The sequence below is a fragment of the Clytia hemisphaerica genome, unplaced genomic scaffold (genome assembly GCF_902728285.1).
Source record: "Clytia hemisphaerica strain Z4C2 unplaced genomic scaffold, Clytia hemisphaerica genome assembly, whole genome shotgun sequence".
In the NCBI taxonomy this organism is placed as follows: Eukaryota; Metazoa; Cnidaria; class Hydrozoa; order Leptothecata; family Clytiidae; genus Clytia; species Clytia hemisphaerica.
Window position 1 is genome coordinate 458,805 of NW_027104090.1, and position 27,778 is coordinate 486,582.

The 27,778-nt window shown below is 34.5% G+C and overlaps 2 protein-coding genes across 2 annotated transcripts; both read right to left on the minus strand.

The window, feature by feature from the left end:
* On the minus strand, positions 1 to 5,661 carry LOC136812707 (uncharacterized). Its single transcript, XM_067069232.1, has 4 exons — positions 5,163 to 5,661; positions 2,604 to 4,199; positions 1,579 to 1,918; positions 1 to 1,117 (listed from the first exon to the last, which is right to left on the minus strand). Exons 1-4 carry the CDS (start codon positions 5,659 to 5,661, stop codon positions 742 to 744), a joined length of 2,811 nt encoding a protein of 936 aa, XP_066925333.1. The 3' UTR covers positions 1 to 741.
* A 1,354-nt stretch (positions 5,662 to 7,015) lies between these two features.
* On the minus strand, positions 7,016 to 20,864 carry LOC136812708 (insulin-like growth factor-binding protein complex acid labile subunit). The gene is made up of 26 exons (XM_067069233.1): positions 20,785 to 20,864; positions 20,434 to 20,454; positions 19,637 to 19,717; positions 18,985 to 19,056; positions 17,971 to 18,042; positions 17,459 to 17,530; positions 17,067 to 17,138; positions 16,741 to 16,812; positions 16,160 to 16,231; positions 15,809 to 15,877; positions 14,791 to 14,856; positions 14,227 to 14,298; positions 13,763 to 13,831; positions 12,884 to 12,955; positions 12,563 to 12,634; positions 12,157 to 12,228; positions 11,498 to 11,569; positions 11,088 to 11,159; positions 10,896 to 10,967; positions 10,431 to 10,505; positions 8,790 to 8,861; positions 8,426 to 8,500; positions 8,181 to 8,255; positions 7,661 to 7,824; positions 7,291 to 7,329; positions 7,016 to 7,041 (listed from the first exon to the last, which is right to left on the minus strand). Exons 1-26 carry the CDS (start codon positions 20,862 to 20,864, stop codon positions 7,016 to 7,018), a joined length of 1,848 nt encoding a protein of 615 aa, XP_066925334.1.
* Between the last annotated feature and the right edge of the window lie 6,914 nt (positions 20,865 to 27,778).

The following is a 27,778-nucleotide window of genomic DNA, read 5'->3' on the forward strand; positions in this document are numbered from 1 at the left end:
TAGATGATTGGAAAACATCTGACAAAAGTGATAAGATAATGACGGTGTAAAATCCGTAAACAGGAAATTTAATTCTTTATCGGATATACAGGATATCTTCTCTTCTGAAATGTTATCTAGTACTAGTAGAGATAACAGCCTTTGAAGTATTAAATTTTTTATACTCAATTTTACATAAATTATTAAATAAATCATCAAGACCTGACAATAGTCCAGCGTGAGACTGACAGTAGTGTAAATTTTTTAACTTTTACAAATGAAATTATGAAAATTAAATAAATCATCAGGGAAAAACCAATGTAAGGCAAGGCCAATCTAATTTGTTGTTTTACGGGCCAAGCTACCCAAAAAAAGAGGGTGGGTCGTTCGGCGAAAAAAATCAAAATAAAAGTAGAATTTCACCTATCAAATCTGTTAGAAAGGCAGCAAAAACTACTACATCAAATAAAAGGACACAAAAAGCTCGAATTCATGGATTAAATGAAAAATTGAACATGAAATTCTCAAAACCTTAAAAAAACTACCAAAATTATGAGCATGTCGCTGTCTGTAAAGCAATGAAAATAAAAATGTACTACCAAAATCAATTTTATTTTTATTTCAAATTTTGGAATTTCAGGGTCGGTCGGGCCCGTAAAACAACTAATCAAATTGGTCTCACCTAAAACAAAAACTTAATAGTTACTTAGGGTTAAATAGTCAGTTCGACTTTGCTGATTGATGACTTCCATCTCGTTTCTTTCATATGCTGGTAACAAGGCCTCCCAAAAGCAACAGACTAACCGGCTTCAAGCAGAAGAAGAATACCAAAACAAAAACAGGTGACGCAATCAGATCCATGTACCAAAGTACTTGTAAGCTTTTTGGGATTGGGGGCTGATCGGGGATATCAAAAACATAGAGAAATGATCGGAACATGTTATTGATCAGTGTAAAAGTGATTCCCAAGAGACCAATAACTTCCATCCAATGCAAGATTGTGAATTGCTCTTTGTACGGCTTTACGAACCAGTAAATGTAAATAAAAAGCAGGATGATGGGTGCTGCATAGCAGATTCGGTTGACAGGGTTGATTGCAAAAGTAGTGACAAAAGCCAAAATCAAACGTTGGTATAATCTATGATGGAGTAAAAGTTATTATTGCTGCGGGGAATCTTTTCTTAATCTAAGCTAATTGAATTGTTTTATCGTTACACACAGTAGTTGGAGTTAGACGTCTTTATCCCTTTAGTGGATGTACGTCAAACTAATACATCCCATCGGTTGCTGTTTTACGATGCTTTCACCTTTTATGAAACTAGACATAATAATTTTATTGAAACTTTGTCACTGCAGTTTGACTTGAAAGTTCCAAAAGAAGACTCAAAATTATTGAAAGCTTATTCCCAAGTTAAAGTTAAACTTGGCAAATATTTAGGAAATTGGAAAGTAAAAGTTGATAGTTAGTAAACACTTAACTGAAAGTTTCACAGAGGATGAAATACGCTTTCCCTGTGTGCTTTTTTCTATGATCTTAAAAATATTTTTTTGTCAATGTTTATAGAACTTACCAACATGAAAAGGAATATTGTAACCTACCTCCAAGTCTCCCAGAAGACATAGTATTCTTTGTCATTTCTTTTTCTGTAAGCTTCTTCAAACATTTCTTTCAACAGCTTTGTCACTCTTTTCTCATCATTCTCATCAGTAGCCAGACATATCGTACTCCTCTTTGCAAACATGAAGTATATAGCCAAATACGGGAAAATCAAAATTGCCACAAATTTCTTCAAAGAGATGACGTACCTCATATACATTCGGTATGATACCATGAGTGCAGCTGGGAAAGGGATTGCCCATAAGACCAAGAATACAATCTCCAAGTTTTGCCACCATTGAAAGCATGGTTGATCTCCATTGATGAAGAGAACCAGTTTACCTACAATAATGATGATGTTGATTTATCTTATCCTTCGTTTCGAGCCTTCCTTCTCTATGACAAGGATATTCTTTTTTACGACATGCAACTGTTTTGCACGTTTAATGAAACAATAGAGAGTTTCAAACCTAAGCCAATCAGCTGTGTTTTAAAACGTTATTTAAAATCTCTATTGAAAACATCGTTGTGTGCCTGTCTGGGAAACCTATTAATAAGATACCCGGTGGGGTCACTAGTGAATAGCATGCCTATAGACCAAGAGTTAGGCCTGAAGTTATTTCATGATCTGATGTGTAGATCCTATGATGATGTTGTTATTACACTCCTTCCTTCTACTAATGACAAGGATATTCTTTTTTACGACATGCGACGTGCCTCTTTGCTGACAAAGCAAAATAATCAGAACTTCTCAAAATTTTGTTCTTGCCTGACGCGGGAGTTGTTCTTTTCTTTGTTTATAAAGGCTGTGTAAGGAAATGGGAGGAGATAAAGTTAAATGATGTCCTTTAACTAACTTACTAAAGTGATATTCCAGCATAATATGGCTCATTATTGCTGTTGTGAGAGAGCGCTCCCGATAGTTTCAATGTATGGAAATCCAAGAAAGACCTCATTCGGTTTGTCACTGCATTTGAGTTTTTCTAAACCAATTAAACTGGATGTTATAAATAAAGGAAATAATTACCTTTGATATCGACGCAATGAAAAGAGATGATAGCAAAGGTAGCAACATTCTTATAACCGAATAAGATGATTTTAATCATTCCCAGGCCAACTCGTTCATGAAAAGGTAATTTGTCAGACACAATTGTTTTTGCAGTGTCTTCACCATTGTTCTGTTGCTGGTTGCCATTAGCAGTTGATTGTTGTTGGTTATCTTCATCAGTGGATGGTACCTCTGGAGATTTCTTTCCAAGAAAACGTTTAACCAATTTCAAAACGAAATAAATGATGAGGAAAAGAATCGCCCATAACAGCATGAAGATGACGATCAATTGATTCTTTATGAAGCCTTCTCCTTTAGCTGTCAATCCTTCCATTGGGCATATGGATTTAATAAAGGTGAAATCGAGGTCAAAGATTCTTGTAATCTCACTCTGATAAGTGGTTGAATTCTCATATTTAGTACCAAGATCGACGGTAAGGAGAGATCGGATTTGATAGAAACCAACAATGATGTTGAAAGCACCAGACATTGTGAGCTGTTTTTCTTCTTCCGGTTTAGCAATCATGATGACTTGGACCTCGTCTTCATTACCATGACCAGCAGCAGAAGAACTGGAAATTTTACATTCCCAATCTTGATCTTGATCAACCTCATTACCTTCTTCACTTTTGGAACAGCAACTACACAAACGTCCGAAAAGACTTTTCAGGAATACTGTAATATCTTTCATGAAGAGAAACAGAACGCAGACAACGAGTGCCGAGAGGGCGAAGAAGAACCAAAAAACAGCTCTATTTTTGCATTTAGACTTTGGTACACATTTGGCTGTGAAGAAATCCTCTTGGAAACCTTCTTTACAACTTCCACACAGTGTTCCCGTTCTGTTCGATTTGCAACTATCAATACTTTTACATTCTTTCTTCGTGCAGCAATATGCTCTAGGGCAAGCAGTAAATAATACTTGACCATCAGATTGGTCGTAGCCATAAAAATTACCACTGCTTCGGATACCATTTTTACATGAACCTCCAACAGGACAATCGTGACATGTAAACTCGCGTGACTCATCATCAGTTAGAATTTCATCCAATAAGTTGTTTTGATTGCGGTCATCATCCTTGTAGGTTTTATAAGCATATTTACTACTATTACCTTTCAAGCGTAAAAAAGATTTTTGCATGGTATATTTTTTAATTTCACACGGTTTGCAAATCATGCTCAATTTCTTGCCACGTATACTGCCAATCAAATTCTGCTTCGATTTCAAATTAGTCGTACAAAATGCGGTCACATTGCTAATCGTGGATTTATATCCTTTAGCATTGGGAGAACCAACTTCTACTGCAGCCGTGGTAACTGTCGAATTGGAATAACTCTCAATCCTAATATTCTCCAATGAATAATATCCAGCACCAAGAAAAATATCCAGTAATGGTGGATGACTATCACTCGTGTTTGTCCATATCAATTCGAAATTTCTCAATACAAACTCTGACGTGCCGTCAGGGGCTGCTTCATAGATTAATGCTTTTGTTGTTTCGATGCCTTTGTTTTCTTTGACTTCTATTGTGTCAATCACCAGCTTTCCTTTCTTGTGTTGGATAAGATTTTTGCCTGGAAATTGAAACGAAGTGATATCTATTGGGCTTTTCCAGAAACAAATTTACCCCCACTGTTGAGGATAATGATTTCTCGAAGTATCGAACCCCCTGGATATCCTACTTTATTAGTAAAGACCCCCTGGATATCCACTCTTAAAAATCTGCTCAACCCCGGGATATCCTCTCTTATAAAGATGCTTACCCCTGGATATCTTATTTTCTACTTGAAAAGACACTTTACCCCCTGGATATCCGCTCTCTTGTAGATATTTAACCCCCTGGATATCCACTTTTGAACAAAAACCGTTAACCCCCTAGATATCCGATATCCTCAACAGGGGGCACGGACTATTTCTGGAAAAGCCCAATTTTGATCTCGATATATATTTCGAAGAAACAGAGCATAGCGGGAATGAAATTGTTCGATTAGGGAAGTTACAGAGGCTTGTTTAAACGGGTTTTTAACTGACGGGCTAGACAACTTATTTGAGTTATAAGGGACGTCGAGCAGGGGTTTTGCTTTGTTTTTGGTAGGCTGGCGAATGAAAAATTAACTCTGGCGATTTCTAGATTCCAGGCCGGCGAATTCTTACTAAGCGCATTATATTGATTAGCGTTAATATGTACTTGAAGCGGCGAACCGTACTTTTCGAACGACGAATTGTAATTTCGTACCTTGGACCTGCAAAATTCGCCGTTCTCCAGGCCTAAATAAGACCCGTGGTCGAGTTATGGAGAAACGAGTTATTAAGATGTCCTGTAATAATTCACAGTAGGCACCCATGTAAAATAGAGGTTTTTTACGCTTGGATAAGTTACGTTACTCCTGCCATTATTAGGAAGTAAAAGTTTGAATCTGAAAAGGCGATCACTTACACAAATCGAACGTTCGTTTCCATAATGGAGGAATTTATGTAACTTAACAAAACATGCAACTGCATGAAAAAGTTCTACAGCAAACGGGATGGTCACTTACCAATCTTGTTTCCTCTAACATTTACATTCTGCATATTAAAGTTACTTTCCAAGATATCCATTCCATTCTCAAATTCATTAACCTTGATGGTAAGACCTTTTGTGATTCTGATATTATTATCCTGTGTAGAAAGCTCCATGATCTTTGTAGTTGTGGTATTTTCAATGTTAATTTCTTCGAATGTGAATTCATGCTCTGCTTTCTCTCTTGGTTTGGTATACGGATAATTGAACAAATATTCTCCAATATAAAGATCATTTTCCGTTGGTTTTGGTAGATCCTTTTTATCAGCATGGATTTGAGTATTTTCGACTGTAGTTTGTTGAATGGTAACTTTCCTTATTTCACATACCGAATTTCGGAATAAAAGACCATAGGATAACTTCTCACAATTATCGATATTGATCTCTTGGATTTTACATATCTTGGTGAAACTGTTTAACGACTCAGCGAACAGCACATGTTTTGCATTGACGTGCTTTGCACNCCAGTGGTGCATATCATGAATACGTCACTTTTTCAATTGTTTAAGTTACGTATTGAGTGGAAAATTTTAAAAGTTCTTAAAAGACTCTCCAGTGGTGCATATCATGAATACGTCACTTTTTCAATTGTTTAAGTTACGTATTGAGTGGAAAATTTTAAAAGTTCTTAAAAGACTCTCCAGTGGTGCATATCATGAATACGTCACTTTTTCAATTGTTTAAGTTACGTATTGAGTGGAAAATTTTAAAAGTTCTTAAAAGACTCTCCAGTGGTGCATATCATGAATACGTCACTTTTTCAATTGTTTAAGTTACGTATTGAGTGGAAAATTTTAAAAGTTCTTAAAAGACTCTCCAGTGGTGCATATCATGAATACGTCACTTTTTCAATTGTTTAAGTTACGTATTGAGTGGAAAATTTTAAAAGTTCTTAAAAGACTCTCCAGTGGTGCATATCATGAATACGTCACTTTTTCAATTGTTTAAGTTACGTATTGAGTGGAAAATTTTAAAAGTTCTTAAAAGACTCTCCAGTGGTGCATATCATGAATACGTCACTTTTTCAATTGTTTAAGTTACGTATTGAGTGGAAAATTTTAAAAGTTCTTAAAAGACTCTCCAGTGGTGCATATCATGAATACGTCACTTTTTCAATTGTTTAAGTTACGTATTGAGTGGAAAATTTTAAAAGTTCTTAAAAGACTCTCCAGTGGTGCATATCATGAATACGTCACTTTTTCAATTGTTTAAGTTACGTATTGAGTGGAAAATTTTAAAAGTTCTTAAAAGACTCTCCAGTGGTGCATATCATGAATACGTCACTTTTTCAATTGTTTAAGTTACGTATTGAGTGGAAAATTTTAAAAGTTCTTAAAAGACTCTCCAGTGGTGCATATCATGAATACGTCACTTTTTCAATTGTTTAAGTTACGTATTGAGTGGAAAATTTTAAAAGTTCTTAAAAGACTCTCCAGTGGTGCATATCATGAATACGTCACTTTTTCAATTGTTTAAGTGACGTATTGGGTGGAAAATTTTAAAAGTTCTTAAAAGACTCTCCAGGGGTGCATATCATGAATACAATTAACACCCCCTTAACAGTGCAGTCAGCTTTTGAGAGGTCTGATGGGGGAAATGATGCAAGATTCTTTTCTTTTATGAGAATATCAATGCAATAACTTCAGGCATTTTGACGTCAAATCTTCCTGTTGAACTCGAACCTATTCACTGACCTTTATTATCCCTGGACCAAGTTTCTCAATCCCGGCCAAATAAAATCTTTGATCGGAGTTTTTTAAAAAGTGATAGATTAGATTTACGTTCCCTCGAATACTTTTGATGATGTAGCGCCGTTAGACGTTAAAATTTTTAACACTGCAATGGCTTCTTTGCGGCTACCAATTCAAAAAAAAACTTCGATAAAAGATGGCGAATATAGCTTGGTCAGTGAACCTATTCTCCTCGCGCTTCAAGGTTTAATTGGTGTATTGATAGTAAGTTTTGTGATTATAGTAGTAGTTCCATAAGAGTTTCCGTACTTTTCTTCCCATTTTTGAGCACCTGACGAGTGCAAGTATCACTCCTTGGTACGAGTCAGTTGGTTATTCATCCCGAATTCTGGCAGTATATTCTAAAGACCTTACCTTTTTCCATTGTAGAATGTTTTTTATTTTCCTCTTCCGCTATTGAAAACAATAAAACATCAATATTCAGGATTGTTCTGTGGTAGTCTAAGATCGAAGATTATCTTTTCCCATCTGATCTTATTTTCTAGCTTATCTTATATTATTGAAAGCGATTGAATCGCAAGGGTCTTAATATTCCTGTCTCGGTAACCGGTGACAATATGTTACCCACTGAAGTTGTGATACGATGGGGGTAAAAAAACAATATCAATAAGCCTTTCGTTGAATGGGTTTAAGGGGTCAAAAGTTCTATTTTTCACAGCCATAATATTAATTTAGTGGGGGTCTGTGACACGAAAGTGTGTCAATCAATGTTAGTTCAACTCACTGAAGTATTCGTTCATGATACTGGTTATTTCCAGAGCTGCACTATTTGGTATATCTGGTTTCCCTTGACATCTGAAACGATCATCTTTCAAGATATTTCTCTTTCGTAGTCTCTTCATTTGATTTAAACTAGTGTACGTGCAATACATAGGGAAATCTCCGCGACTAAAAAGAATTATGTTAACAAATATCTATTAAAGGGCTTTCTCTGACCTTAGTGCGATTCTAAGATTAGATACTTTGAAATCTTCAAATTGTCCTATCCCAGCTGGCACACAACGTTGTTTTAACGTTTTTCTAACGTTATATGGACGTTGTAAACGTTAGAAAAACGTCGAAACAACGTTGTGTGCCAGCTGGGATAGGGTTATTTTTAGCTGGTTCCATGCACACATGAAATTGAATTCATGTGGAATTAAATAAAAAGAATATCATGAATTTTCGGCTCGCGTTTAATCTTATTCGGTTAAAGTAAAAGCAAACAAAACACTGAGGATGGGATTCAAACTTTTCAAACTTACAGGGATTGCAATTTTGTTTGACGCTCAAAAGTAATGGGGGATACTGGCTTGTCGATCTGCGTGTCCGTCAAATCACTATAAAACAAAAAAATCTTTATTTTAAGTTTGCGTGAAAACAATACCTTAGTAATGTTTGAAATTCTCTAAACTGAGTTTCAACATTTCCTAAGGGAAGGGATTAAGTTTTTCAAAGATTTGAGCCTGAAATGTATTATTCTTGTAATATATATGAAGATTTGACTTACATTCTTTCAAGCTTCTCATTGTATCGGAACAAATTGAACTTCAGTTTTTTGATATCCTTATTTTTTTTCAAATTCCTGAAAGAAAAATTACAGTTTGAGTTAAATCTTGATAACACTTGAACAGCCTGAAGATTGGGATGTTTGCTCGTTTCAAAGAAATTTCGACAAAAAAATTCATCAAATTTTTGCGTGTAGTTAGTTAAAATGTAGGATAGTTGAACTTGGTGAAAATCTAACTTTAGCAGACTTTAGTTGACTTTTGGAACCCCTCCCGTCAACACTAAGTATTTTTGAGTCTAAAAGTTTTTATTTGAAGGGCGGGAGAGGGCGGTACTCCTAAAGCTGTCAGTCTGTGGATACTTACAGGTCTGTCAGCTTTACAAGGTTTTGGAAGATGTGTTCGTCCAGTTCGTTGATTTTGTTTTGCCTTAAGTGTCTGAAATACAGGATGTCAATTATTATCATTTCTGAAGGACCAATAAAATGTTGATTTCCAATACCATGTATTGATTTATACCAATTTCGAAATAGTGTCTTATTTAAATTTGGCAAATTTGTTTTTTACTCAGATGAGGTAAAAAAATAGATACCAAGGGCTCGATTGAACTTCATTAAGACACTACCTTAAGGGAACTTATTTTGGTGGGAACTAATTTTGGCGAGAACTTATTTTGGCGATTGATGAATATTTTTAATTTTGGCGGGAACTAATTTTGGCGAATGACAGCGTAAATCTGTTCTATTTTGCGTTATTTGAAGTTTTTTTTTGTGAACTCAAGAAGTCATTTGGGTAAAATACCAAAAAATTTAATTTTAGCGAGTGAGCAAAATATTTAATTTTGGCGAAATTTGTCTAAATTCGCCAAATTCGCCAAAATTTATGGCGCGCCAAAGCGGAAATAATACTATTTTCCATTTCGCGACACTATCTTTCATTTCGCGACACTATCTTTCATTTCGTGACACTATCTTTAATTTTGCGAAACTACCTTTCATTTCGCGACACTATCTTTCATTTCGCGACACTATTTTCCTATTTAAATAGATTTAAATCTAGAAAAAAATATTTAGTTTTAGAAAAAAGTATTCAATCTTAGTAAAAAAAATTAAATTTAGAAAAAAAAATTAATATATTTCATGAAGAGTTATTTAGTTAAGAACATTGAGTAGTTATGCTTATAAAAACTACTTTTTTATGCAAAAAATCAGAAAACATTTTACCTACTGTACTATATTCAATACTAAAAAACGCATTTTTTTTGGGTCGTTTTTGGGCCAAATTTGCCCAAAATAATTGTTTTTTCTTCAACAAAATTTGGTTCTGTCAACTTTGCATTGTTTGTGGATTGACATCTATGTGCAAAAAATCATCTGATGGTTTTCACAAAGTCACAAATCCAGGAAGCATGGAAACGAAAGTTGCAAGTGTGCACAGAGGAATCGGGCCAAAAAGTTTTTCTCTTTTTTCTCTTTTTTCTCTGGAAAAAAATTTTTTTTTTCTAAAATTAAATGTTTTCCCTAAAATTAATTTTTTTTTCTAAAACTAAATTTTTCTCTAAATTTAATTTTTTTTACTAAAATGAAATATTTTTTTGTCGATGGCACTTCTCGACTTCCACAATAAAGATAGTATCCTGTAAAAAAGATAGTATCGTTTCAATTAAGATAATGTTTTTTTGGAAAGATAGTATCGTTTAAAAAAAGATAGTATCATTTTAAAAAAGCAGATAGTGTCGTTTTAATAAAGATAGTGTCGCGAAATGTGTCATGAAATAAAAGATAGTGTCGCGAGATGAAAGATAGTGTCGCGAGATGGAAGATAGTGTCGCGAAATGAAAGATAGTGTCGCGAAATGAAAGATAGTGTCGCGAAATGAAAGATAGTGTCGCGAAATGAAAGATATTATTTATTTCCGCTTTGGCGCGCCATAAAAATTAGTTCCCGCCCAAATAAGTTCCCTTAAGTAACTAAAATGAATAATTATGAATACAGAATACTTGCTTACAAGCGCCTTAGGTTCCCGTTCTCTTTAAATGCGTTCTTGTCGATATCATCCAAATTTGTATTTTCACTGAGATAACTGTGAAAGAGAAAGAAAGAGTCTGTTCTACGGGCTTTGAACTCTCTGAAGATGTATATAGTGCCTTGCGGGAGGAGTTTCTTTTTCAAATTTTAGCAAATCGGAGTGTCGTATTCAAAGCGTAGCTAAATAAAGTTCAACACAATTAAGATAAAGTTCCCTCGAAAGATTCTAACATAGATTCACGTTAATTCATGATATGCGCCATTGCAATGTCTTCCACGGACCCAACAGTTGATTGGTTAAAAGTGACGTAAAATAAATCAATACATCACTTTCAACCAATCAGCTGTTTGGGTTCGTGGAAGACATTGCAATGTTGCATATCATGAATTCACATAAAGATCGTGAAAAAGTGAATGAAAATTGATCAAATGAAATTATCCTTACAGTTCTTCCAGTTGTTTATTGTTCGCAAAATGTTTCTTTGAAATTGAACTCAGTTGGTTGTTGTCCAATTGTCTAGGATATGAAACAAAAAGTATGTTTTAATGAACAATTTCAGTCTAAATCAGTCTAGATTTTATTACAAAAGAATATGATAACTAAATCCCTGATGGAGAAGGTTTTTGTTACTCTTACAGTATTTTGAGGTTTCCAAGGCTGTGAAGTGCATCATCCTCAAGGTTCCCAATGGCATTGTCATTGACGTACCTAGAGATAAGCAAGGGAAATAAATTATAAGCTGGTTACTATCTCTGAATTGTGTTGAATTGCATAGATATTCAAAGAAAGAAAGTTCCACCTTTATGCTAGAATCTCACTTGAAAATAGTACTGGGTTTATTAAGCCCCCCAGCAGTTTGCGTGATTGCGTGAATTGTCTTTTTTACTTGCGCGAATGCGTGAAAATTTAAAAGAAATTGCGTAAACGCGTGAATTAGAAAGCTTTGCGTGAACAAAATTTGCGTGAATTGCGAAAAAATATCGCGTGATTGCGTGAATTGAAGGTCCGCTGGGGGGGGAGGGCTTTTTTCGAAAGAATCTACTCACAGACTTTCCAAACTTCTGAGATTTTCAAGTAATGTCTTTGGTAGTGCTCGTAAGCTTGTTTTACTCAAGTACCTGAAGATAACAAAAATTGATTTTAAGGTTCAGTATCATAACGAAATTGTAAAACACATTGAAAACCTTTTCCTTTCCACTGGGCAAAATAAGAAATTTCCAATCCTGGAAATATGTATCTTGAAAATATGATGTTTCAGATTTGGAAATATTATGAAATAAGATATTTCCTCAAATTGTATATGGAAATATCATATTTTCATGATATTTCCAGGATTGGAAATCTCTTATATTGCCCAGTGTCATATTTAACTTTCAAATGTTTGTTGAAATAGGTAATAGAGTTATAACTATGATTGTCCTTTTAGAGTTGGCGAATGGTGCAAGGCTTTGAAAGAAGTGTCTATGCTCCCAATTTCATGCTTATGTTAAAAGATCGCAATTTTTCACCAGCTTTACCTGCACCCTTATCGAAAGATTATGGACAAATCGTTTGTCTCGTTATTTTTCAATGTTTTATTTTTCGTATGGTCCAATTTAGTGCTACAGTGAAAATTTGAAAAACAAAACAAAAAGACTGTATAACTTGGAATTAACTATTAGATATTTAATATAGATTTTTGTATATTTGACTTGGATGTACTTACAGTGTCTTCAACATTCTTGTATTTTCTAATACTTTTTCTGGTAATGCAAGCGGCCCATTCCCAACAAGTGACCTTTGAAAACAAAACAAAATGCCCATTTGTAAACAGTGTGTAACCTCACCAAAAATTTGTATAAAATTAGAACAAGGACGAGTGAATAGACTTCAGAGACTTTTTGGAAAGAAATTGAAGCCCATTACTCATGCACGACGCACCGGGTACGCCAGGTACGTCGGGTGCCGTACCAGATTTCACTAAAACCCCTCCTCTTCGTCAGTAAAATCGCTTAAATTTCCTCATTCGCCGTACCAGTTTTGAAAAGCTTCCGTCGTGTCTGTTACTGGTATTTTATAATTGTAAAATTGAGACACCAAATCTTTTTTACTCAAAACTGAATAATACTTACAGTTCTTTTAGGTTTTGAACGTCTTCGAAAGCTTTAACATCAATTGATTTGATTTGATTCCTGCCCAAGTTCCTATTAACGAAATAATGGAAGGTTAATCGTTAATATGTTTCAAAATCTTTTGATTAAATCTCGATCAGCGCCTATTTCCACGGGACTGCCGTTTGTTCGGAAAAAAAATTTAGGCATTAAATTCCATTTAAATAGACGAGTGAAGATTAAGAAGCTTACTTCAAAAAAACTAAAATCATTCGGACGGCGTAAGATTTAACCTTGAAAACTTTTATTACGGTTTTTTCGAATATAGTAAAGGAAACTTACAATACTTCCAGCTTCTTTGACCCTTTGAACTGGTTTGGGTTTAACTTCTCTATCTTGTTACCTAGTAAAATTCTAAAGGGAAATGCAAGATGTTATTGCCTGTCATATTAGCCATCATTTCATATTTGACATTTACACTCCAGCTCCGAATACTTTAATGGGGTGAAAATAAAAAAATGTAATGTTTCCGGAAATCGGCCGGCCGGGTGAAAAATTTTTTTTTCTGACCCGGCCGCAGACTATGGGTTCATCTATATGGTTCAACATAAAGAAAATCAAGTTGACTGTTCAAGCTATCAAACGTCGTTTGGTTAGATATTTCCGCTTGTAAATCAAGTTTTGTTCGTTAGTAGTTAATACATTAGTATTCAGGGGTCACTTCATACTGTTTGTACATAAAAGTTATCTTTAAAGTTCTATTTCGTGTTATCAAATATAGCAAAAAAAAATTTTCCGGCCGGCCACATAAGAGCTTTTTTCCTTCACCCGCATTCCGGAAACACTACATTTTTTATTTTCACCTGGGGTAAAAATTTTTTTCGTGGGGATTAAATTTGGCTGTGTTTTGGCGGATTTGAGTGTAATCCGCGAAATTAAGTCCAAATATAAATTTGGAAAGGTCTTATTGGCGAATTTCTTTTGAATAAAACCCCAAAAATGTCAAATAACATCTTTTCAAAATGTTTAACTGGCATCAAAGAAGCGCTGAAAATGCGTATGTCAACAACCAGTATGTACAATTTGGCAGTGAAAAGACGCAAAACCATGAAAACATTGTCTCCCGATAATGCCATACGCGAACTTTAATGCCCGCGAAAATTTATTCCACTAAAGTAAACACCTCTTTTTTAGATATTTTGAAATATGTTAAATACTTACAATTCTTTCAATTCGGTTAATTCGTTAAATACATTCCCAACTTTGCTCAATTGATTTCGGTTCAATCTCCTATAATTTTCAAGAAATCGATATTTGAAAAATTTGAAATTAATGAAAACCTGTTCAATTCATTAGACGGGTTGCAAAATCATATCAATGCAGTCAAAACGTGTTCACGTGATTTTATTTCCATGCTATTTGCTTTACAACTTACAGCTGATGACTTTATTAGTGTCGATAAATTCGAATCAATCGGAAATTAATATCACGTAAGAAGCACATAAAAATTTCGAGTAAAAGCGTGCGTGATTTGTCTTCAGACTTTAATTTTGCAACCTGTGTATTGAGGCTTCTTATGAAACTTCTTCTCCTACTCCAAATGAGTTTTGCCTCTTTTATTCATTCTTGTTCTCTATATTTTTTTACGAGATTTAAAAAGTTTAATAAAGATTAAGAAAACTCACAACTTTTGCAATTTTGGAGTTTTTGCGATTGCAGCCTTGTCGACATTTGCTATCTTGCATCCCATCAAATCACTGTAAATAAATGTTAATAATTTTTAAATTGTTTTTGACTTTTGACTTTTTGACTTGGCATGCTTTTCGTGGGGGATGATCCTTCACACAAAACGGTATATGGCGTTATTTTTTATACCTTTACGAAGGGAGCTTTACCTAGAGCCCTTATTAGAACTCCCTCAAATATGAAGTCATTTTTTTACATTGAAATTAACCAATAGAATTTATCATGACGAAGAGAACACAAGCACTCTGGTTTGAAAGTTTATCACTTTAATCTGATTTGTTTCTGTGGGGCTAAAATTTCAGGAATCAGGCAAAAATCAGTTGAAGATGGTTTTGTGTGGATTCAGCTTCGCAAGACCACATTCTCAAACGATCATCACGAAATGTACTTTTTTCTCATCGCTTAAAAGGAAAACCTCGCGATATTTACTTCTAGTTGCGAAAAAGGGAGATTAAATCTCGCAAAAATTAATCCAATAAGGTATTAATATTTCTCAAACTTACAGCTCGATTAACTTTTCCATTTGCTCGAATGCAGGGTACTCTGTGAATGAGTTGTAACTTAGGTCCCTGAAAGAAAAGTGGTTCTACTATAGTCTGATAGCCAAAACCTGCTGCGTTCAGGTCCAAGGCAACAAAATGGGTTTCAGGTTTTTGCTAAAAACACTTTTTAAAGGTATGTTTCAGAGTTTCTTGAATCAAAGTTATTTCAAATAGGGATCAATAGCCACCTGTCTGGTTGGTATTTTACAGACCAGAATGTTCACTTGACCAAAATCATGTATTGACTGATTGACTCGTTCGATTTGACTGAAAATTGTTCCTGAAGGCTGATTTGTCAAATAAAAAAGACAAGTAACAGAAAAAATCCGTTTCCATAAGTATTTGGTACTTTGTAGACTTTGGTCTGTAAAATACACGTTGACCAACTACGGAAACTCAAGAACTACTAGAGCTTTTGTCTCGAAATTTTCAATAGTGATAGATATTGACCATCTAAGACAATGTGCAAAAATTCAAGTCAGTCACGTGAACAGTTGGTATTTTACAGACAGGTCTGTATTTTACCCGAAATGCTCACTTTCAGCATTGTCGCCCTTCCGATTTTGCTGAAATTTTGCTACAAGCTTGTATTATCAGTACCTAAACACTCGTCAAAATTTCAAGTCAATAGCATTTTCCAATCTCTAGATCCTGGGCTGATTTAGGCGAAAAGATTATTTTAAGGCCGGTCTGTAAAATATACAATACCAACAGGTGGCAAAAAATTAATTCTAAATGCCCAAATGTCTCTTGTCCCATCAAAATTCAAGCAAAAATATAAAATTTCAAGTCAATTGGATAAATAATTCAAAAATTATCAAAAAATTCGTTTTGGGTTAATATAATTGACAACAGAAAGAAGCAAGAATGCAATTCGGATATTCTTTTGAAATTCGGTCGATTTCAATCTGACTTTAAATCATTGAATCATTGTTAAGGATTATTTCAAAAAGATAAATTCCTAACACACTTAGCTTACAGTTTGGTGATGGCCTTGAGTTTGCTTAACGACGTTGGTATTCTCGTCAATTTATTGCTCGCCAAGTGGCTGAAATATAATTGGAATTTTAACATTTTATTGAAAGAGGATTTTTTTAGAGGCTCTCAATTTAATTTTGTCAAGTAGTCGGAGTTAGTAAGTATGAAATTACCCACCAAAAATTACGAAAACATTCAAAACAGACTTTTCAGGTTTTCTTTCATTCTGCAGTAAAATTATCCTTAGTCTAGCCTAGTTTCTTTGTCACCACACCTGCTTGTCACCTGTTGGTCACCTGCCGAAAGATATTTTTAAAATGTTTTCTTTCATATGAAAGTGTAAAATGCTCACATTTTTTGCAATTTCCCTTGGTTTTTGAACGTATCATTGCCAAGCTCTGTGATTCGGTTGAGGTCGAGATATCTAAGAGACAAACATATATTTTCAAAATCTGAATAAGTTGTAGTGTGTTGGAGAAAACTTGAAATTCCCCCATTATATGAAAGCCTCAGCAGTTCCTCTTTTTCATGCCATGTATAGCGCAACACACCGAATCTAAAAATAGTAACAAATCTGCATAAATTTATGTTATTCGTTTGTACGACTTGCAATCCCATCCTCCTTTGCGTTAATTGCTCTATTGCAAGTTAATTAATAATTACGAAATGAGCTCTGGGATTGGAACTCCTTCAATTTCCTAGTTGAAATAATTATGACGTGTGACATATAAGGTTCGCTGTAGTATGAGCGTAGTTTATGACACCGGGTGGGTGAGGCCGTTTTTTTATAAGAATAGTGTACTTTGGCTGAGGTTGAGCATTATTCTTATTTTTCTATTGCTCTAAACAATAGGCCTATTGTTTTAACTCTGAAATTTCACCCTGATATTCTTATAGAAGTTATTCTTATAAAAAAAGCGTGTATCAGCTTACAGTATCTCCAGATTTGACAAGCTTTTGAATGTATTTTCATTGATTGTTGACAACCGATTGCCTGTCAATCGACTGAAATGAAAAGATGAGAATTATTATTGGAATAAATAGAATTTTTGGCATTTTTTCGAGTTATGGAGTCTTCATAACTCGAACTTCTTTAATTCGAATAAGGTTCAAGTAACAATCCCTTATAGAAATGTCTAATTCAAAAAAGTTTAAACCAGCTAAGATTTATTTTGGCATCAGCCAAGATTTATTTTGGTATCAGATTCTCTTAAAAATATTCAACAAAAAGCTTTTAAGGTGTCTGTTAATTTTCTTACATCTCTTCAAGCGAAGGTATGTTTTCAAAGTCATTTTCTCTGATGGTTTCCAATTGGTTATATTCCAAGCTCCTGTGGGAAAAACGGAAAGAAGTAAAAAGAATAGTCTAGACAATAGGCTATTAGGCCTTACTAGAGTAGGAGTTTTACGCTCGAAACGAAGAAAGATACGACGTAGCGTATAAAAAGAATAAAGCGGGCAATTTATTGATCAAGGCCTCTTGGTAACAATACCATGTTCGTATGTCTAAAAAATGATTTTAAATTGCTATTACGATTCATGAAGGAAGGTAATGTCGTGATAGTAAAACCTTTCTTAAACTTGACTATGGGTCCAAATTCAAAGTATTTTTTTTATGTTGCCGAATTAAGCCAATAAAAAACTAACTTACAAAAGTTTCAGGTTCGCCAAATTTTTGAATGCTTCTTTATTAACTTGACCGATTCGAGCACTTGAAATGTGTCTATAAATGTGTAAGTTGAATTATGAATTTGCTTGTTTGTACAGTGACCCGTGTGTTAAGCATATATTCTACGTGGTTACCTTGGCGAATGTGGCGAGCTTTAGCGAAATGCCAAAATTAGTTCTCGCTTTACTGCTGCCTCGCAAATATTAAACTTTTCATGATTTTCTAAAACAGCAATTTTAGGCAATAAGGAATTTGCCCTGCCACTCTCAAGGTAAAAAAAATTACAGGGATGTATCAATAGGCTTATAGGGTTTTTACATGACTTTTTAGCGTGACTGTTTATTTTTTACTTTATTTTTAGCTTTGTTGTTTTACCAGAGCCTGTTCTAATATCGTTGATAGGAATCATTTAATTTTGATAGGAAGTTCTGACTCATAACTTAAATTTCCCAGTATATTCATTGGCCTTTAAATTCTATAATTGACACTCTTACATTTCTTCCAGTTTTGGCATGTTTGAGAAAGCACCATTTGGGAGACTTGTAATGGGATTGTAATCCAAATTTCTGAAATTTAAAAATTGAGGAATAATTTAAGAATTTAAGCATAGCAAGCTGTTAATTTCTAATACCTTTCATTGTCTTTAAAAGCCCCAAAGTCTAATATCATTCTGTCTACCTGTCTGAAATCGTTAAAAATTTGAGTGTTGCATAAATTAGTTAGGATGTTGACTCTTTATGATTTTTCGTAATTTTTATGCTTAAATCTTCTTATTCAATTTCATTACTTATGGCGCGTATAAAACCAATATTGTGGCTTCTAAGATAAGCCCGGGGGCTCAGCTAAAATTTCCCTTTAGTCGACCAGACGTAACACCAATCTATAAAATTTAGGTGGTTTGTGATCTTGCAAAAGCAGTGAAAAATATAAAAGCAAATGTTTTGATTTAAGGGGGATAGTACTAGTAGGTTTGCGAGTCGACGAGGTATGTACGAGCTAAAAATGGAAAATCGGCCCTTTGAGAGACTGAATTTCAACGTTTTTGCGACCCTTTAAGAAACTATTTCATATTTCGTTATTTTAAGGACTCTTTCAGAGAAGCAATTGCTAATTTATCGTTTTTTGTACCCCTTCGAGAGGATTTTGAGGGTTTAAAAAAGGGACCCTTATAGCTCGCACATACTCAACACCACTGACCCTTATATATCCCTGGACCAAGCTATATCCGCCATCTTAGATCGAAGTTTTTTTGAAAGTTGGTACCCGCAAAGAAGCCATTGCAGTGTTAACGGTGCTACATCATCCAAAGTTTTGGACAGAAAGTAGATCTAACGCTCTCGATGCATTTACACCGCTATTGAGTAGTGCCACCATTAAGGTACCACTTTTTAAAAAGCTCTGATCAAAGATTTTGCCTGGCCGGGATTGAGAAGCTTGGTCTAGGGTATATAAATGTCAGTGCTCAACACCCATTTTACCCAAGTACCCCCTTCCCGGATTTATCTTACATGTATCTTAATGATGTGTAATTCTTCCAAACATTTCCATCAATATTCGTGATGCGATTGTAAGATAAATGCCTGAAATGTGATATATGGATACAGAGTTGAAAGTTAAAGTCGATTGTTTGTGAGTCTTAAAGAGGACCAAGATTGAGATACATATCTGTCCCTATTTAATCCTTACTGTTTGTCACTTGTTCAGAGAAGGGCGAATTATTGATATGGTAGATGAATAATTACCGGCTGACTAGGACTTAACCCATTGGGACTTTTTGCTGTTTTCAATGAAGGTCATGATATTTGAGAAAAAGGAATTTTTGAAACCACAATCGATTTGTAAGTGCTCTTAAGTAGGCTCTTAAGTGTAGAGTTTTAACGCTAGACTTAAGACTTACGATCTGAGGATCCAAAAGTTCAAAAATAGTCCAATAAGGCTCAGAATATAGCCTGGAAGTCTACCAACCCCTCCCAAATTGAAATATTCGATTAAATTAAATAGATGGCCCAAAATCGACTTTCTCGCCGGAACTTTAAATCTTGAAAAATGTTAAAATAACCGGAATTCTCAATATATTTCGACCATGATTGAAACAATAATTTCGCTCCAAACAAACTTTAAGCTTTTACGAATGTTTATTTTCAGGTCTATGGTTCTTACAAATCGGTGACATTTCTCGGTAAATCATCAGGAATGTCCGGAAGATTCTTGGAGGTACAATCGAAGATGACCAAAGATGCACTGAAATAACGAGAAGAAAACTAGTGTAAGTTTTTTCTATTTCTATTTCTATTTCTATTTGGTTGAGTTGTTTATTTTCGCAACTATAGACGGTTTCAATGAGCGCCCCGTCAGCACCTTGGACTGACTACCCAATTCCCCTCACATGACATCGGTTGACCCGGGCGAAGGTTTATTCACTTGCCAAGTGAACCGCTGCGAGTGGGAATCGAACCTCAGTCGCCTGTGAATCAACCAAAGTCAATGACCACTATACCACAGCGCCTCTTTTACATTATGTACATTTTAATCCTTAAAAAATCTGGTTCGGCGAATGCAAACACTTAACCAAAAATGGGAATTCGAGTGTATTCAGGGGTATTTTCAAAACTTCTTGCACGGGGACTGCCGTGTCCGATAGAACGTGTCTGAAATACCAGGTTTATACAAAAGAAACAGACTAGCGTATCGCATTATCTATTTAGTATTGTCGAATCTTTATGGTATATTTATAAAGATAGATGAAGCTGATGGACTTTTCAAAACGTCGGGGTAACCTGGCATTCTCACCAACAGTATAACAAAAAAAAAGGAAAATTTTTTGTTTTCTCTATAAAACAGGGTTGTGTTTTACTATAAAATGCCAGGGTTCTAGAATGCGTTTAGGTCTCTTGATCGGGAAAAAAGCCTGGCATGTGTATGTTGGATTTTGAGTAAACGCCATCACAAATACTCACGTCTGTTTGAACAGTATACATCTGAAAAGGAGAGAAGAGTAACAATGAAAAAAGAATCTTGATTCGCGCATGCGACCTCCAGATACGCGAAGGGTTTACTGCAGGTTTTAAACTGTTAAAAATAATGCTGGAAATGATGTTTCAATGTTTTCAGTCCTTTGCGATTTTCTATAGATGGTTCTTATGACTATCACGGTCAGGTGTGTGGACCTTATTGGGGGCATCAAACTTTTGATCTAATTTTGATCTAATCCAAGAGTCTTGAGTCTAGCCCTTCGGGCTTGGAAGTCAATGCTGAGCCTTACTTTAGCCTAGGCTGTCAGTGAAGTGAGTGAGTAAAAAATTACTTACGGATGAGCATGTATACAAGAAGAACATATGATTGTAACCCATACCATCAAGATTTCTTTCATCTTCGACCGGTTGCCCATATCGCGTCCCGTTGTCAATTTTCTATAGTACTTTAATTTCTAATTTTTATTTAATTAGCGAATAAGTGATCATGGCTAGTCATATTCTACAATTGAAAATTGCTGTTCTAATGTATTTGGTTACATCAACACATCGAGGGTTTTAGACAGTCAGTTGTAGACAACAAGGAAAGATACGAGAGCTTACAACGTATTTTTCAAAGTATCCGAACTATGGTTAACAAGAAGAAAAAGTGAAATAATAACGTACCTCCTAACATTTTCGTCTGACTCTGGTCTGAAATTTTGCAAGTGAGTTTTTGTTACAATGGGGCTTTCTTGTGCAAATTTTCATGAAGAGAAACTTATTTGTTGCAGAGATACACAGACTTTTTTTGCACTACGTCACATTACGTTTTTCTTTTACGTATCTTCTTTTTACGTCGAATAGAGGAATTGATTTTTTTAGAGAGGATTTTCATACATACCTTACGTGTTCACGCCAAATTTAGGCTTGGTCGAATTTCTCTTTGATTTAGAACAGTTCTTAGTTTTGGTGGGTAAACGGTTATAGGGTTGCTACGTGATTTTACGTTTTTCTTATGTAACTCCCGTCAACAACGTACTACAGATCTGATTTTTGGCATGAAGCAGGGTCTTACGAATACTAAGATACGTGCCAAAGTTCATTTTATGATATACAACGGTTCGAAAGTTATTTGAGAATTCCCTAGAATAGTAATTTGCGGAGTTTTCGTAATCAATAAGGCACTAAATCCCTTATTAGCCGTAATTACGGTCTCCTATTTTCGAAATTTGCAGGTAGCAGCATTGGTCCATTGTAAAGACATGTGTGAAATTTGAACAGGATACCTCTATCTGTTCAAGAGATATTAAGGAATCCGTATATTAGTAATTTGCGGAATAAAATTCTGTCAAAATTAAAAGTCGGACTTTTATTCCGTAAATTACTATAAGCCATTTTCGTGGATATCATTTAGCACGCTTGTTTTTTGTAAGAACCAGTAAATTTTGGCTAAGTCTGAGATTGTTCTTAGATTTCTATTATTTTAAACTATTGCTCAGAGGGCCTAAATCTGAGGCAGGTGTTCTTATAAATAATAAATGTGTTCTACAAAAGAAATAACGACTTTTTCTCCCACTTCTGCGCCACACGAGTACAAAATTTGAGATGATTCTGATATTGATGATAGTGCTTTGTTCGTAAAAAACGTTCTTTCTACAGTATACCATCAATGATTAAAATTTGTGAACTATGCAATGAAATTAGATATACTGATTTTCTAACGCACTGCAAGGTTGCCATTTTAAAATTCTTTTGCTGCACATACCAAAGATTTCTGTAAAGCCCGAAGAGGTAGATAGTGTGTCGTGAAAAGTGTGCCGTGGATAGATGGCTAGGTAGGAAATCCTACCTACGTAATACAATAAAATTTCAGCGCTTGACCAGTCGAAAGCCTCGCATGTTTTAGAAAACGATAGCAGCAATATTTTTTACGATATTCACTGGTTGGAAAAGCTTAAAGCACACTATCTAGCCCTTTGGGCTTTACAGAAATCGCTCATTCTGTACTGTGATGATCGTAGATCCTCAGGGTAGTCTCTCCAAACTATTTTTCAAACAGAGAAGAAAATAGATTTACGAAGTAATAACCCTCTCCCCCCAATAAATCACCCTCTTGCCGTTCAACGACTAACAGTATCAAGTAAAAAAATTTAATAAAAATGACAACATCAAAGTTAGTTTAGTCTGCCAAAACATCGAAATATTTATTGTGAAGTTTGGCATGTTATGAATTCAAATGAAAAATTTCCGCGTTAAATGATTCCTAAATAATTAAATTTTTCAAGAACGTTTTGCTGTCACTGCTTCAAATATCTTGAATAGCATATTCAACTATCCACGCCACCATTGAAAACAACGTGTATTAGGCTGACAGAATATGATTTTTACATTATACACGTTTTTTTTTTATATAAGATCAATTTTATATAAGAACAAATTAAAAACAATTCAAACCTCAGATCTTAGAAATAGCTTTAAAAAGCTGGTTTCAAGTCTCTTTTAAAGTCATTAAAGTAAATAAATTCAAGACTGAAAACGAAGAAAAATAAGAACAGCCGAGCCCTTAGGCTAAAATTTCCTTATGTTACAAAGTGGTAAAGGAAATAGGGTCTACCGAGCCCTTAGCTATAATTTACTGGTTCTTATAAAAAAGCGTATACTGAAATTAATTTCCAGGCATTGTTTAAAGAAATGAAATTCATTGTAACTATACTACACTGTAAATTTATTACATTAGACTTTCTGATATGAGTACGCAGGAAAAAAAATCTTAAAATACCAGGCCTGGGAAATGGTCATTTTCTGGGTGGGATTTTTTTAGCCCTGAGATTTTTTAATGATTACATATTTCGATTAAATTTCGGGGGGGATTTTGACCATTTTACAACCCTGGGAAAATTTTTATGCAAACTTTCCCACCCTGAAAATGGCCATTTCCCAGGCCTGGGATTTTAAGATTTTTTCCTGTGATAACTCAAAAGTAGTAGACTTTCCACCCTGTATTTCGAACTCAGATTAAACGAAAAATTTCTTTTTCACTTTTAAGAATGATAATAACCACCATATGGCTTAATTTTTTTAATAAAAGGATTTTAATAAGATTTTTAATAAGTTTTCTGGGACCATCTTTAACGGACTTGTAAATACTATGTTTTTCCTATTAATCTACATGTGTCAAGCAATATTAGTTTCCCGAAGGTTTCCTTGTATATATTTTCCAAATTAGTTTCTCTAGATTGTAAAGATTTTAAATAGACTTCCCATAATGCAGTTTGTTAAATGTAGTCTCAGGCTAAAGATAACATTCTATTCGATCTTTTACTCAATATTTAAAGTTTGTTTTCCCTACAGTCTGTTTTTTTTTTTGATTAAAGATTTTCCCAGTCACTTAGAGAGAAGATTTGATGGTCTAAAATGTTCAATGGAACAAAAATCAACCCTAGGGAAAAGATTTTGCCATAGCTTATTACTATAGATAAACTCCTCGGGCGTTATTAAGTTTTTTTTTGATTTTAGGAGGGGCGTTTTTCGGGGCGTTCAAAAGAAGAAGGCGTTTATTGAATAATCTTGAACTAAGGTCACTTCAATAAAGCGACTGGTAACCCTGCTTTGCCTTTTCGTTTTCTTTCAGTTCAAAAAGTTTTAGAGATGTAAAAATGGGTTAAAACTAGTTTGAATACTGAAAGAATACAATTATTCAACACATATTTAGGTTTTCTCCTAGGGTGGAGGCGTTAATTCGAAGGGGGCGTATATATTTAAGGGGGCGTTCATTGAATATTTTTTATTCAAGGAGGGGCCGCGTTTATTCGAGCGGGCGTTTAAAAAAACAGGGTGTTTATTCGAATTTTCTTTCTAAATTCTAAGTATTCTATCGTGTCCTTCAACCAAGTGAAACGATAATCATAATCTTAAAATGTTTTCCATTTATAACCTAATACATTATCTTTCAAAAAACTATCGTATTCTGTTTCCTATTATGGTAACCCCGGGAGGGGGGGGGGCACTCGATTCAAAAACGACCATACGTGCGGCCCAAAATTAGGCTTTTGAAATCGGACCCTTACAGTGCAGAGAAAATTTTGCAAAATTTGAGCGAAAAATCGACCCTTACGGTGTATTTTCTTGAAAGTTCTTGACCTTTTCAGGCAAAATATGGTCAGATTTTCGAAATTTTACACCCTTTCAGTGCAATTTTTCTCATTTTTGCTTATTTCGACCCTTACAGTGCACTTTGGGAACCTTGGAAAATATACCGCTGTGATCCTCATTTTTTTGTGTATGTTTAGTCTCTCTCTCAAGGGAATACCCGCACGTAGATCATTTACTTTGAGTGTCCCCCCCCGGGGGATAATTTGCACATTTCACGCCAGTAAGAGGGGTAGTAACCTTTATCTCGTAAGTTTTATATCATAATTGGATGAGTAGATCAAGGAACTTGAGTAGTAGACCATTAAAAGATCTTATAAAAAAGCTTTCATCATTTTAGGTATAGGGGTATAGAATCCATTTAAAAAAATCAACATTAAAAATTTGCACCCAGAGATCTTTGAAAATAGACAATAACGTTTCACGCCAGTAAGAGGGGTAGTAACCTTTATCTCGTAAGTTTTATATCATAATTGGATGAGTAGATCAAGGAACTTGAGTAGTAGACCATTAAAAGATCTTATAAAAAAGCTTTCATCATTTTAGGTATAGGGGTATAGAATCCATTTAAAAAAATCAACATTAAAATTTGCAACCCAGAGATTTTGAAAATAGACAATAAACGTTTCACGCCAGTAAGAGGGTAGTAACCTTTATCTCGTAAGCTTTATATCATAATTGGATGAGTAGATCAAGGAACTTGAGTAGTAGACCATTAAAAGATCTTATAAAAAAGCTTTCATCATTTTAGGTATAGGGGTATAGAATCCATTTAAAAAAATCAACATTAAAAATTTGCACCCAGAGATCTTTGAAAATAGACAATAACGTAGACAGGGGTGAAGGAACATTAATCAGTAATCACGACACAGTAATCATGTTTTTATACCAAGAATAAGTAAGTACTTTGTCGTTAAAATTTGCTCTCCTGCGCAGGTCGATCTTCACCCCCTGTCTACGCTACTGAAATAATCATTTAAAATACTGAAAAGAACGCCGTCTTCTAAAGAACGCCGCTACTAAAATTGCAAAAGAAGATTTAAAGAATATCACGACGATAATTCGACGGTAATTCAGGTAAAAAGATGAGAGATAGAGAAACTTACAAACAACCAACAAATATTATCCAACTAAGATCACAATATAGAAAGCGTTAAGCAAAACTCTAAAGAGAATTCTTCGAATCAGTCAGTTGGAAAGACGGCGAAGCTTATAAAACAAATAATGTATTATGTTTTCAAATGAAAGTTCTTCGTCAGCAAATATTTAGGAAGCCCCCAAGCAACGAATCTTGACTTGAATACGTTGTCAGACACATCTCATGATATTGCACTGCAAGTGTTTGGTCTCTTTTAATCCACGTCATACACCCACCCTTCTTCCTATCTTTCACAAGAATTATTGTACTCTCATGTTCAACTCAAATGACAAGTGGCATGTCCCTTTACTCAATATCGCCAAGATAAAAAATCTTATGTAAAATATTTTCCTTAACGCGTTTCTATCGAGAATTTAGCACCGGGAATATCATCGAGAATTTGGATGGATTCTTCTTCTCTTCTTTTTTTTAATCAAAATACACATGAATCAAAAAAGTTCATGAACAAACAATTATGTCGAAATGTTATAGGTACAAGGTTATGGTTTACACGTTTTTTAATAACCGGACAGACTATAAAGAACATAAGGCTTCGATGACCAATATATTAAGAACAAGTTAAGGCATTGTGGACTCTAAAGCAACCGAATTTCCTAAAAAACGAGGAAAATAAAGAACATGTTAAGAACTTGTTTAAAACTAAAAAAGTTAAGAACCAAGGCCTCAAAAATGTTAAATGTTCTTATAAAAATTAAACACGCTTTTTTTATAAGAATAGTGTACTTTGGATGAGGGTCAAGTATTCTTAAGAAAGTGCCAAAATTGAGGGTGAAATATTCTTAATGTATTTTTACTTTTTTAGACTTTTTTTACAAACACGAGAAATGATCAATTTGAGAGTTTTGCCATTTTGAGTCAACATTTGGGTTAAAATTACATTTCTTCCTCAAAGCTTAAATTTATCTCTAACAAAGGAAGCAGTTTTTTCTGTTACCAAATACAAAATGACTGTATTCTTATCAAATTCTGTGAAATTCACCCTAGAGGGTATTCTTAGGGTATTCTTACGATTTGGCCAATTTTCACCCTGATATTCTTATAGAAGATAAGCGTGTAGTTTGTTTTTTTCTAAAAAACGCGTACATATAGTATATATTGCTGTATCGAAAGTGGTCTTGAAGAAATAAAGAAACACTAGGAAATCTTCTCGTTACAATTATAGAATAGTATAATTATCATGAAAATAAAGGGAAAAGTGGTAGAACAATTAAACATTAAAAGAAAATTACTATGTACATAGATTCCAGGCAGTAATTACTTCAACTTGCTCAATTAGTTTAGTATTTCTGAAAAGCTCACTCCCTCTTGGACGACATTCAATATAGCTACAAAAGTAAGCAGTAAATTGAAGAACAGAACAAAAAAGGAAAATATCTATTTCAATGGGATAAATTTTGGCGGGGATTATAAATTTCGCAGATTTCGCGAATTTGGGTGTCATCCGCGAAATTAAGTCCTAATGGAAATTTTGAAGAGCCTTTTCCGCGAAATATTTCTAAACAAAACTCAAATAAATACTTTTTGAATGGTTACTGGCATCAAAGAGGCGCAAATAATACAACAACAACCAACAAGAATGATTTGACAGTAAAAGGCATAAAATCGTGAAAATATTGTCACCCAATAGTGCCAACCGCCAAATTAAGTCCCCGCAAAATCTTAAAATTTCGCGGATGAACTCAACCGCGAAATTTAATCCCCGTGAAAAAGTAATCCCATTAAAGTAAGCTATAAAATCAGCCACCTGGAATCGCGTTTTTAGATGCTACACAAAATTTATATTACAACCCTAATTATATAAATCAACTAAATTAGTAACGATTAAAAAGCCGACAAGTCGATACCAGGAGAATCCTGGGTAAGAATCTAAAACAGAAGAATTACGAATTTATGCTGCCCTAGATTTCAAATACCTCAAACATTTTTAGGAAAGTAAAACTTGGGTTTCTCCAGTAGCGTAGACAAGAGGGACGTAAAATTTGTTTAGGAGAACATATTCTATCACACTATTATCATCCATTCGTAATATAAAAAGTTAAT